Source organism: Cebidichthys violaceus, unplaced genomic scaffold (genome assembly GCF_023349555.1).
Source record: "Cebidichthys violaceus isolate CVI_PGR_0920_01 unplaced genomic scaffold, fCebVio1.0.p SCAF_113, whole genome shotgun sequence".
Classification (NCBI taxonomy): domain Eukaryota; kingdom Metazoa; phylum Chordata; class Actinopteri; order Perciformes; family Stichaeidae; genus Cebidichthys; species Cebidichthys violaceus.
The window spans coordinates 292,967-307,017 of NW_027176278.1; the positions used below are offsets into that span (position 1 = coordinate 292,967).

A 14,051-nucleotide genomic window follows, 5' to 3' on the forward strand; every position below is an offset into this window, starting at 1 on the left:
TCGGAGGGCTCCTCCTGCACGCGGAGCTCCGCTCGGGTCGCCTCTGAGCGCGCTCTGTGCGCCTGGTCCATTAGTCAGCCCACAGATGGCCTGAAATAGACGTCTAATGCGGCATCATTCAGCCAGAGCTGCCGCTGGGAGCAACAACAGGCCTGCTCGCGCTCAGCATGTGACCCGTAAGGCTGCACGTGGGCCAACGAGACGCCAACCAAAGAGGAATAATGCAAATGTATATATATACATATATATATGTATATATATACATATATATATATATATGTATATATGTATATATATATATATATATATATATATATATATATATATATATATATATATATATATATATATACGTATATATATATATATATATATATATATATATATATATATATATATATATATATATATAAGGAACATCATGGAAAAGGCACACAGGAACAAGACATCATAAGAGGTTTCAAAAACATACCATGAAGTGCAATAAAGTGGCCATAAAGTCAGAATAAAGGGCCACAGAGGTGCTGCAGTCTGCTGTGAGCGCCTAAATATCAGAGACATCATGGGAGCTTTGTCACTATAAACTCATGATTAAATACCACTGATGCCTGTCTGCGTCCCGAAAGGAATATCAGAGGGATAGCATTACCAGTTTTACTATTATGGAGCACCAGAGCAGCACATGATGCGGAGCCCGATAATGATATTAAAGGAGTATTACCATAGGAGATTAAAGATAATAATGAGAGGAAGAAAGAGAAGACGCAGACACTATAAATCCAGAACACAATAAAAGGTAGTGAGTTCTCATTGCATTGCTAATATACACTCAGGTAATGTTAACTTAATGTGACCTCCTGTCGCAGCACATTGCAGCTATTCATCTGAATTTTTACAGATCATTTGCTCGCGCACGCCTCAATTTGCCACTCGTGTTCAGCACCATCAGGGGACGATGTTCCATCGTTCTTTCACATCGTCGTCGCCTGTGTGGAAAATGAATTTTTCAGGTCGCTGGAGCTCTGAGAGCGGCAGCTCGTGGGCCCTCAGGGGACACCTATGCAGATGTTTCTCATATTCATTTTGGCTTCTGGTGAGCTTTAGTGACAAAACAAGAACAAATAAACAGCCTGTTAGACAGGAGCAGCCTGCTGCAGGAACGACACACACACACACACACACACACACACACACACACACACACACACACACACACACAGACAGAGACACACACACACACACACACACACACACACACACACACATACACACACAGACAGAGACACACACACACACACACACACACACACACACACACACACACAGACAGAGACACACACACACACACACACACACACATACACACACAGACAGAGACACACACAGACACACACACACACACACACACACACACACACACACACACACACACACACACAGACAGAGACACACACACACACACACACACACATACACACACACAGACAGAGACACACACACACACACACAGACAGAGACACACACAGACACACACACACACACACACACACATACACACACAGACAGAGACACACACACCCACACACACACACACACACACACACACACATACACACACACACACACAGACACACACAGACACACACTGAGACACACACAGACACACACTGAGACACACACAGACACACACACACACACACACACACACACACACACACACACACACACACACACACACACACACTCTCTTCTTAATCCGTTCCTTGATTCCCTCTCTGCTCCAGATGAGGGAGTGGATCTATGGCCAAAAACGATCCCATTACAGTTATGGATCTTCTGTTTACCCACGGCTGACAAAATAGACAGGATTCATAGATATTTTATGATGCAGGAGATAAGTTGTTATTAATACCCAGATACAGCGATATGTGAAAGTGAGCCGCACAGAGGAGAAGAAGAACACAACGCAGACTCACATTCATCTTCATCTTCTCTGAAGAAACTAAATGATAATGCTGTTTATTTAAACGTAATGTATTTAAATAATGATTCTACTGCAGTAGCTTTAAATAGGTCTCTTCTCAATGTGTGACGTTGTAATGTTTCATCATCAATCCTGTAAGGTGTTGTTGGAGTTTTAGTGACAAATGTTGAATGTGTTGTGTGGAAGATGTGATGAATATCTTTGTGTCTGATTGTTCCCAAACTATACAAATGTGCCTCTGCACTGTGACTCGTTGTTTAAAGTAGGCTGATCTCATTAGAGAGCTTTTTAAATGCTGTGTTTTCCTACTGACCCTGCCTGATTCTGATTGGCTGACCGGCATGCTGGATGTTTCTGTGTGACGCTGCTCGTCGTCTCTTGTTTCTCTAAAGCTAACTGAAGAGACGAGCAGTAAATGACGTTAAAGCAGACTCTGTTCAGCGTTCTTGCTGCCTTCATGTGATTAGCTGCTATGCGTTTGGCGCCCGCACATCTGCCGCTGCACTCCAGATGCGGGACCTCACTGTGTCTCCCTTTCCTTTAGGGGAGCAGGCAGAGGAGAGCCGAGCCGGAGAGGCTACAGGGGGGCCGGGGCCCGCCGGGTCCCTCTGTCCTCTCCCCAAGGGAGACATCGGCAGGGTCCCCGTCTGGAGCACTGTGGAGACGTTAGCTAAATGCTATTACCCCGAGCTCGCCCACCTGCGAGACAGCAGTGGCCTTCTAGCAGACTATCCTTTTCCAAAGGGGGCTTGCCCAGGTGAGTCACCCACCCCCCCCCCCCCCCCCCCCCACACACACACACACACACACCTGTCACAGCTGATTGTTGAGTGCATTCCTTGTGTTTAGCTTAAACATGTAAAACATATTACTAAAGCAGAAGTTTAGATCTTTCTCCCGTGGCGTTATTACCTGCTGAAAGCGATATATTTATATTTATATTTCTTGAATTTGTTCTTTCTAAACGTCTCTCTCTCTCTCTGACTTTTTAAACGTCTTCTCCCCACAAACCTGCTGTTTGGTTTTCAACATCTGGCGGGGGAATATTAGCTGTAATTACATTTATCTTCTTCAATTGGCAGCTTCTGGGCCTTCTCTTAGACTCCCCAAACAACGCTGGCTTTTCCAGAGTCAGAACAAAATGGACAATCATTTCATCTAACCGAGGGCTGGAGAACTAAATTGTGTTTATAACGTGAGCGCAGCAAACAAACCAAAAAGCTCAAGGGAAATAAGTTTATATTTCAGAAGCTGCGGTTTGGAAATGGAAATAGCTCCTTACACCAGCGGATGTTAATCCAGAGCCTTAAAGTCCCAACGTCTCATTAGTGACAGCAGCCTCACAGCTAACGCTAACAGGGACTAGTTTAGAGAATGACTTGTGACAATAATCAAACGTAATCTTCCTCTGTTTCAGCCGCCCTGTCGCCCTTCTCCGTGACCCGTCGTATCGGCCACCCTTACCAGAACCGCACGCCGCCCAAGAGGAAAAAGCCTCGGACCTCCTTCAGCCGGGTGCAGATCTGCGAGCTGGAGAAGCGCTTCCACCGTCAGAAGTACCTGGCCTCGGCCGAGCGCGCAACCTTGGCCAAGGCCTTGAAGATGACGGACGCACAAGTCAAGACCTGGTTTCAGAACAGACGGACAAAATGGCGGTAAGATTACAGATGGGGGGGGGGGGTGGTGGTGGTGTGTGTGTGTGTGGGGGGGGGGGGGGGGGTTCCTTCACTTAAGGTTATCTGGTGTGAGAGCAGAGAACAATGAAGCGAAAGCCTCGTGGTTCTCTCTTCCACATGTGCTCATATCTTCTCCCTCGTGACCTACTTAAGTAAAACGAAGAGGCCGTGGTGGATATTTCTGACACCGTTGGTCTTGGTGGGGACAGGATGTTCACTCGTTACATCACATTACAGTCATTTAGCAGACGCTTCTATCCAAAGCGACTTACAATCCAGTATCTACCTACACACCGTAGGTTAGCTACGGGAGCCATTTTGGGGTTAAGTGTCTTGCTCAAGGACACATTGACATGAGACTAGCTGGAGACGGGGATCGAACCACCGACCCTCTGATTGAAAGGCAGCCCTGCTCTCCACTTAGCCACGGTCACCCCGTGGATAAGTACTCAGAAGAGTACAATGTTTTTTTTTCCCGGGCCATGAATTGACACTGAAAGCGTCTGTGTGTTTTGCTCTTGGGTCCAAAATGCTTACCGGTGTTTTACTTCAACCGCGAGCAAAATGTCCCGCGGCCGAAGCAGCCGAGGCGTCGTACAACACGACACCTCCTGTGTCAGAGCGGCTGCCAGTCGAGGCCAGTTCACTTGACCAAGCACAATTCCTCCTGAGCCTCCTGAAAGGCCTCTTAGAAAGCTGCTGTCCAAAGCAATACTGAAACACTCACAGGAGGAACTGCCCGCCAAGTCCATGGACAGAAACACACACAGACACACACACACACACACACACACACACACACACACAGACACACACACACACACACACACACACACACACTCCTTCACTTCATTCTAACCATTGTTTATAGCCATTTGGAAGTAAATGAGGAGGAAATCAAATTATGAAGCCCTGCCCTTAGTTAAAGGGACAGAACACATATTTCATAAGCGTATTACAAACAGCTAAATTACCTTTCAGGGTTTTAATGTTTAAACGACGCTAAAGATTTTTCCAATGACTTTTGAATTTAATACACATGGAAAACACTTAAAAACTATCGTTGGTGAACATTTATAAGTTAGGTTATTGCTCCTTTTGTCTTAAACTACTTTCATGATCATCTCAAACAGTGATTTATTGAATTCTCGTCACATTCTGCAGCAGTGGGTTTAAGATGTATGAAGTGAAACCTGATCAGACTGAACGGCGTGTCACAAGTAACGAGGATTCTCTCAACTGGTTCTTCTGATTTCTTAGTTTGCTGAGATGCATGCGTCTCCCTGCAGTGTGCAGCTGATAGGACGAGCGAGGGATGTCTTTGCGTGACGACTACGCTAGTAACAAGAGGCTGATCGAATCAACAGCCGGGAATCACATTATGATAATGCTGTTAACAATAATGTGTGGCTAATGGATGGAGGTCGGTGTGCATGAACGAGTGTTTTAGAGGTGTGCTTCCTCCTGTGACTTCTACCTGACATTAGTATTTTCTAGTTTATTTTGACGGCAAACATTTGTTTATTGTGGTTTTGTTTCATAGCAACACCGCCGTCATTTCAAAACAGCCTCGATTAAGATGAAGGAACTGTTTTAAACATCTTCCTGTGGACTCCGAGTTCACTTGTTGTTGGTTCTTTTCTCAGAAAGCAGCGTAATGTTTCCGTCATTTTAAACATGCTGCTTCACACTGACTCACTACGTACAGGACGGACGTTACCGGTAACACGCCGTTCTGCTACGGTTCACCTTGAGCAGGAAGTGAACGGCTCCTCCCCCTCCCGTCCCCTCACCAGCAGCTGTCACTCATCCTGATCAGCTGTTCCTAACCCTGAAGCTGAAGTCTCTGTCACAGGTGTTGAAATGCTCTCTTACTGATTCCTGCATAGCTTTGACTTCCATGCCTTTTGCATGTTACAGCGATGGCCACGACCAGCTGCTGAAGAAAAGAAATAAACACCCGACATGAATTTATCATCTTCTGTGTGACTTCCTTTATGCGATGGTTTCCCACCTTTGTGTCTTGAGACTCAAACAGAGCTGGTCTGTGGTTACTAGAGACCAGCTCAGACAAACAGTCACTTCAATCTTTGATACATGAAAGTAGTTTTTGAGACTTAATGGAGTGAAATGATCCTTTAGTCTGAAAGAAAAGAAAGGACGAAGAATAAAATCAGACAAATGTGTAAATATGTTTTCACTGTTCCACAGATTTAAAGGGGACAGATGTCACTGTTGCAGTGCTTGTGCACATACATTTGGGTATCTGGAGCCTACTAACCCACAGACGGTGAACAAAGTCAATATGTCTCCCCTTCTTCTTCACATGCAGTCTAATTAGAATGTTTAGAGTGTTTCCTCCATGTACTGAACATTAGAAGTGGACGGAGTCGTCCTAACGTCCCCCGTTGCTTTGTGGACTGCCATGTGTGTTGGCCATCGCCATCTTGTATTTTTTTTGCAACCAGAGGGTGGAGCTAAGTACAACAAACGCTGAACGAGACATTTTTAGGTGACCAAAATGTTACAGTTGACGTTGTGAAAGGGTTAACGTTCTAAGAGGAAACAAGGACAACGAGGTGGTAGCAACCTGTCAATCACGCAGTAGCCCCGCCCTAAAGCATCCCCTGCTTCATGGTCTATTTGACTAACTGGACCATCATCTACTAAAGGAACATCATGTTGTAATGAAGAAAACTAATGATTGAGACCATAAAGTCATTATTATTATTATTATTATTATTATTATTATTATTATTATTATTAACTAGAGTCTCAGACTTCTATACAACCTGGAAATGAGCATGTCCCCTTTAACTGTGGACCCCCTGTGGGGTCTTGACCCCCGGTTTGGGAGCGACTGCTTGAATATAAATATTAAAAGAGAAACGTTATTTATGAGGACACGAGACAAACAATGCTGCGGTATGCAGCATTAATACATCTTGTGTGCCCCATAGGAGTACACACTTTCAAGGTCTTATATCTTCCTCTTCCTCTGTTGTCCCCCCCCCATCCACCCAGGAGACAGACTGCAGAGGAGAGAGAGGCCGAGAGGCAGCAGGCCAACCGGCTGATGCTGCAGCTTCAGCAGGAAGCTTTCCAGAAGACGTTGAGCCAGCCTCTTCAGCCGGACCCCCTCTGCCTGCACAACTCCTCCCTCTACGCCCTGCAGAACCTGCAGCCCTGGGCGGATGACAGTAAGGTGACCTCCGTCACCTCCGTGGCATCTGTAGTGTGAGCGTGTGTGTGTGTGAGCATGTGTGTGTGTGAGCATGTGTGTGTGTGTGTGTGTGTGTGTGTGTGTGTGTGTGTGTGTGTGTGCGTGTGTGTGCGTGTGTGTGTGTGTGTGTGTGTGTGTAGGGAAGGGAGAGGCAGAGGGAGGGTGTGTTGATCTAAGTGTGAGAGGACAAAAGGGAAGAATCTCTTCAGACTATTTCTGACATGTCTGACGTTCAAAAACGCAGCATCATTATGGGGTGGAAAAGAACAGTCTATATATATATATATATATATATATATATATATATATATATATATATATTGAATGGACATTGTGCCTCCTCACTCATTGATCGTTACCAGCACCACGGTGTGTAGAGAGAGACAGCTATCTGTTACTGCCAAGACCCACACTACACTGCACAGCAGGAGATTGTCCAGATTAAGCCACTGTTATCTTAAATATCTGAAGTGTTCAGTCATTTTCCTGCCTTACACCACGTTTCCGCTTTCCCTTCAGTTGACGGTCTAAAAGAGAGGAGGGCACATTACCCATAGGTGCCAGGAAACAAATGGACACCTCTGTACATGCCCAACTATCAAGACTGTCCCCCTTCCTCTGGCCTCTGGATCCCTCACGAGGCGGCAGACACTCTGCCGGTAACGGCAAAAAAAAAAAAAAGACCTCCTGTTTTTTTCGCTTTCGACTTTGTACAATGTAGTAAATGCATGTTTCAAACCCCTTTTCTGTGTGCGCTCGGAAATACCGTTGAAGGTGGACTGCGGCGCTGGAGCGGTGGTGGATTGGTGGAACTCCCGATGACGAATTCCTCATTATGTTCAATTTAAAGGTGTTTTATATTAAATGATATTGTGACTTTTTGAAAAGATGACACACCTCTCTGTCTTCCTCCCCTCTCTTCGTCTCGCTGGCTTCTTTCACTCACCGCCTCTCTGTTGTTTGTCACCATTATGAAAACCGCGCAATAATACTTTATGATTTTTAGCTGGCTAGTTAGCCTCGTGGGATTTAGCTATGATTACACATTAAAGTTTCAAACCACCCAAAGGTAAGATACCACGGAAATGTATCAGAAGGACAGCGCAATACCTTTTTTCATCCATAAAAACTGATGACTGCAGCTCCCAGGTGTGAGTGTGAAGGAGGCGCCTTGCCGAAAAGAACAGCAAGCGCGCTCAGCAAAACCCTCCCATGATAAATAAAAGGTTTGAGGACTGATGCCTGCTCAAATTACAATGAGAGTAAAGTGCAAGTTGTGCAGCTGCCAAGGGAGCGCTTTGAATGCAGCGGCCTGGTCTTTATTTATGTTTGACTTCTGTTCCTGTGATTTTCAGTAAAGGATGGCTCACTTTAACTTTGTTCTGTCATGGTGTGCACACGGTCAGCACAGGGCTCACATCCACTTACCATGGGCTGAAAACAACAGTCAGATTATTAGTGGTAGGAGTCAAGCAGCTCACAATGAGCTCTGTTTGCAGTCAATCAGCTGACGCCTTCAGGAGGAATGGAAACACACTCTATCATCACATCTGTATGTGTGTGTTGGGACAGGAGCTTCTCTTGAGCTGGTTGTAGAACTTTATTTAAACTAAATGTACACACTCAGTATAACATAATCCTGAGACCAGCCTTCTCTTTAGAAATATAAAAAACTCCATTTTTGTTTTTGCCTTCCATTGTTGTCCAGGTGACTCACGGGCACAGAGACAGCAGACAGAAGTAAACATGTGTTATCACAGCATCCACGCTATCAGGAGAAACCAGAACAGTCATAACAAACACCATAACCATAACCATAACAACACGCGTCATTCACGTCATTCACGTCATTCACGTCATCCACGTCATCCACGTCGCTTGCTCCTAATTGAACCTTCACCGCCGTGAAGGTCACAGTGAATCTAACCTCTGCCTGTCATTGGACTGTGAGCGTGTCGTCAGCCTCTTGTTGATGCTGATGACGAATACATCTCACCTTTATGACTTCTTAGGTTTGCAGACTCCGGGGTAAACATGTTGTTTCCCACAGCATCCAAGCTGTTGCTCACATCAGGTTGGTGATCTGGTTGGAAACAGCTGTCTGCAGCTGCAGCCCCTCCGCCTCCTCTCAGACACAGCGCCTGTGTTCAGTCAGGTTCTGGGGCGTCTCGCCTGGTTGGGATCCTGTCAATAGCAGGCAGTTCTCCAGGTGACGCCTCCTCAACCCCCATTTCCTCCGCTCATTGCTGCTTTCATCTCTCTGTCTCGGATGCCTTGAAGACGTGACTTGGCCCATTTTAGAAAAATTCCTCCTCTTTACTGTTTTCAAACCCGTGCATTGTGTTTCACTACAGGTGCTTAAAGATTATTATGTTCTCCTCTCTTGTCATGGCTTTTTATTCTCTCTCACCACCAAAGGGCCCGGTCCTTATCCAATAAAATGTCACCACACAAGATGAACCAGAGAGGCTCCGGGTGTATCAGACTTCCTATCAAGCGCTCTGTTGTGAACAAAAGCTATTCACCAGCGCTGGCTGTGTGGTGCTCCGCGTCACGCTCCGCCTGCTCCCGTCAGTTGTTTCCATTCTTGAGAAAAGCTGCTGACATTTAGGACTTCAACGTTCACAGAGAGCGGAGCGCAGACAGCTTTCATTTACTCCGGTTTAGGCCTTCAGCAAATGTCATATTTCATATTAAATGGTCACTCTGTAACGCCGTGCAGTGAGTTCAGTGTAAGGTGTGCGATAATGTGTCCCACAGATGACCTAACACAAATAGGACTTCAAACAGTGAACAGAACCATAGACTGTTCATACAAAAGCAAGTCAAACCACAACAAACGCAGGAAACTCATGAGACTTCATCCCACAACAGGACTGTTCAAATACAGATTATTATCTTCAGCACCTCCACAATTCTACAACACATGACTAAAACTGGTGGTAAATACTGAGTACATGTATTCAAGTACTACTTAAGTACACAGTCAATGTAATTGCTTCATACTTCTACTCCACTAGTTGAGGGAAACGTTGTACTCTTTTACAGCTTTAGTTACTTTTCATCCCCTTCCTGTCCAGTGACGACCATCTACGTCCTTCAATTAAGATGAACTATTTAATAACCATGTTGGACATTCATGGTCCCACAGCTGACCACAGGGCTGTTCCTCTGAGCTCAGAGACGTGGTTCTGACAGGACAGCGGTAGAAGGTAAAGCATTGCTGCAGATTGAACTGGTAACACCTGATGATGTCATAGAAGGTAACAGTAAACAGCAAAGCATTTACACAACCTTACATTTTACTGCACCGAGTAGATTTTGCTGATACATAGTTTTATTTCATTCTGAATGCAGGTTTTTTTACTCAGTGGAGTATTTTAGCAGTGTGGTATTAGTACTTTCACTAAAGTAAAGCATCTGACTACGAGGCTAAGCCTGTTATTAAAAGTCTGTTTGTTTGTATACTTGATACCATATATATATAATAATATTAATATCGGTCCATCTTCAGGCCATGACAGCTGCTGAAGCCATGGAGGTCAGCCTCACGCTGCCTTCAGATCGATGCTGATGTGTTGACATGTGAGGCTTCGTTGTCCAAAGGTTGCTGACTTTAAAATGCTGCCGCGGTTCATTAAAGGAGTTACTTTGAAAATAACGCTTGCATATCACAGAGGAATGCTGCTGTAGAGGGACAAGCATCGTGTTGTTGGCTCCGGATCAACAAGCCTACCAGAGCAGGCCTCCGATGAACAGAACCGTCCGCACGGTTCCCCTCTGGTGTTTGGTGAAGGGTGAAGAGCTCGCAGTACAAACCGGGCTTTTACATGTGGGTGAAACCAGAGATGTGACAATCTTCAAATGGGCACAAATGAAATCACAATCTGCTTTTGTTCCACTAGATGTGAAAAATGAAATACACTGAATGTCAACACGTTTCATCAGCGTGAGCATTTCACAATCATGGAAGAACCAACATCAGTAATGACTGGACCTCAATGGAGATGCATGTTACGCCCCCACTTTATTTAGTTTTAAATATACGAACATATGTATATAAATAGGAGAACAATTAGGGAACATTTGAGGAAACGTTCACATGGGTTTGTGCAGCAAGTCGTCATATTCTGGACGTGCGGTGTGATGATTATTAAAGCTGCTGGAGCAGGAAGAACCCGGAGCGTCGAGTGAAGAATGAGGAACTCTCTCTGCAGTCTGACAGCAGGATGGAGACTTCAGAGCTGACATGACCCTCTCACACACACACGTTCACACACACATTCACACACACGTTCACACACACGTCCACACACACGTCCACACACACACACGTCCACACACACGTCCACACACACGTTCACACACATACGTTCACACACACGTCCACACACACGTCCACACACACGTCCACACACACACACGTCCACACACACGTCCACACACACACACGTCCACACACACGTTCACACACATACGTTCACACACACGTCCACACACACGTTCACACACACACGTTCACACACACGTTCACACACACGTTCACACACACACACGTCCACACACACGTTCACACACACACGTTCACACACACGTTCACACACACGTTCACACACACGTTCACACACACACACACACGTCCACACACACGTTCACACACACACGTTCACACACACGTTCACACACACGTCCACACACACGTTCACACACACGTCCACACACACGTCCACACACACACGTTCACACACACACACGTTCACACACACGTTCACACACACGTTCACACACACACACACACGTCCACACACACGTTCACACACACACGTTCACACACATGTTCACACACACGTTCACACACACACACGTCCACACACACGTTCACACACACACGTTCACACACACGTCCACACACACGTCCACACACACACGTTCATACACACGTTCACACACACACACGTTCACACACAGACGTCCACACACACACGTTCACACACACACGTTCACACACACACGTCCACACACACGTGCACACACACGTTCACACACACACGTTCACACACACGTTCACACACACGTTCAGACACACACGTTCACACACATGTCCACACACACGTCCACACACACACGTTCACACACACGTTCACACACACACACACGTCCACACACACGTCCACACACACGTTCACACACACGTTCACACACACGTCCACACACACGTTCACACACACACGTCCACACACACGTCCACACACACATGTCCACACACACGTCCACACACACACGTTCACACACACACGTCCACACACACGTTCACACACACGCGTTCACACACATGTCCACACACACGTTCACACACACACGTCCACACACACACGTCCACACACACGTCCACACACACGTCCACACACACGTTCACACACACGTTCACACACACGTCCACACACACGTTCACACACACACGTCCACACACACGTCCACACACACATGTTCACACACACGTTCACACACACACGTTCACACACACATGTCCACACACACGTCCACACACACACGTTCACACACACACGTCCACACACACGTTCACACACACACGTCCACACACACACGTTCACACACACACGTTCACACACACACGTCCACACACACACGTTCACACACACACGTCCACACACACGTCCACACACACACGTTCACACACACGTTCACACACACACGTCCACACACACACGTTCACACACACACATCCACACACACGTCCACACACACGTTCACACACACACGTCCACACACACACGTTCACACACACACGTCCACACACACGTCCACACACACACGTTCACACACACGTTCACACACACACGTCCACACACACACGTTCACACACACACATCCACACACACGTCCACACACACGTCCACACACACACGTACACACACACGTCCACACACACGTTCACACACACACGTTCACACACACGTCCACACACACACGTCCACACACACACGTCCACACACACGTCCACACACACACGTCCACACACACACGTCCACACACACACGTTCACACACACACACGTTCACACACTCACATAAACATGTACAGACAGTGATGCATGTTTGCATACAAGAGGGACTAAAGGCACAGATACACACAGAGATGTGAGCATCTTCCTCTTAACATTAGTGCACTGTAGAAAGTATAAGTACTGTTAGTGGTGAGGCCATTATGACGAGTCATTTTACTCTACACTGACAGAGTGAAGGAGCAGAACATAAAAACAAACTGTGTGATGGTAAATATGAAATCAAATTTTTCCTTTCCCTTCAGATTCAGGAATCTGCACTAAAGTAAATGTGTCCAAGAGCAACACCATCATGTCTGCCATGAGAACGGATCTGCGGACGTGTCCTGGCAGTGTGTGACACACTAATGCCTTCTCAAGCTGTCAGGCATGCATGAAGACAGCTCATTCCTTCTGGCACTGCGGATCATTGACTCCACACCTGCTCAGTAGCGGCCGGCTCTGCTGACTCACTCTGAGGCTCGTTGAGGTCGGAGAGACGCTTCACGATCGAGCAGCTCAGCCGCTGTGTTGCACAATTTCAGATGTTGTGTTCTGGAAGCCTGAGATGTTTTCTCATGCAACGGAAATTAATCAAAGTCAAGTCGTCAGGGAGTCAAAGTGAGAGAGTCACTGCTGAACAAAAAGCCCGTAGCACACATTGAGTACAGACTGGCCTTGATTCAAAGCCTGCAGAGAGAGAATCACTGCTCTAGTATTCAGAGAACGACAAGGAATCAAAAGTATTGTCTTTACAAACAAGTAATGGTTTCACTGACACCTTAAGTCTTTCAGCCACACACACATATATTTAATCATCTGATTTATATTATAGTTAAAAGAGGATATCATTCACAAACCAAAGGAGAAATGTCTTCATGCACACGTTGTTTGGGGTTTTTTCCCCTTAAACAAACCATTATTAAAACATACTTTGTGTTCATTTCTCTTCTCTGTAATATCTGAGACTGCAATGGCTCTCCGTTTTTATTATCAATATTTTGAACAACCACAGAAGACTCTTTTAAGGCTGCAACTGCCCCCTGGGCTGCCCTTTTAATATTACTGACCAAAGGCCTCTTCTATTTAGTCCAAACAGCGCATTAA

General features: G+C 46.0%; 1 protein-coding gene across 4 annotated transcripts in view; it reads left to right on the plus strand.

The window, feature by feature from the left end:
- tlx2 (T cell leukemia homeobox 2) overlaps positions 1-8,258 on the plus strand; it is a 14,348-nt gene extending 6,090 nt beyond the window's left edge. The window contains exons 2-5 of one of the 4 annotated variants that reach the window (XM_068705305.1): positions 2,529-2,741; positions 3,402-3,639; positions 6,685-6,865; positions 7,403-8,258. In XM_068705305.1, coding sequence (XP_068561406.1) covers positions 2,529-2,741; positions 3,402-3,639; positions 6,685-6,865; positions 7,403-7,414 — 644 coding nt within the window. In that variant the 3' untranslated portion in view covers positions 7,415-8,258. Of the gene's footprint in view, positions 1-2,528; positions 2,742-3,401; positions 3,640-6,684; positions 7,143-7,402 lie in introns of those variants that run through there. The other 3 variants (XM_068705304.1, XM_068705303.1, XM_068705306.1) reach the window with 3 other exon arrangements.
- Positions 8,259-14,051: the final 5,793 nt, after the last annotated feature.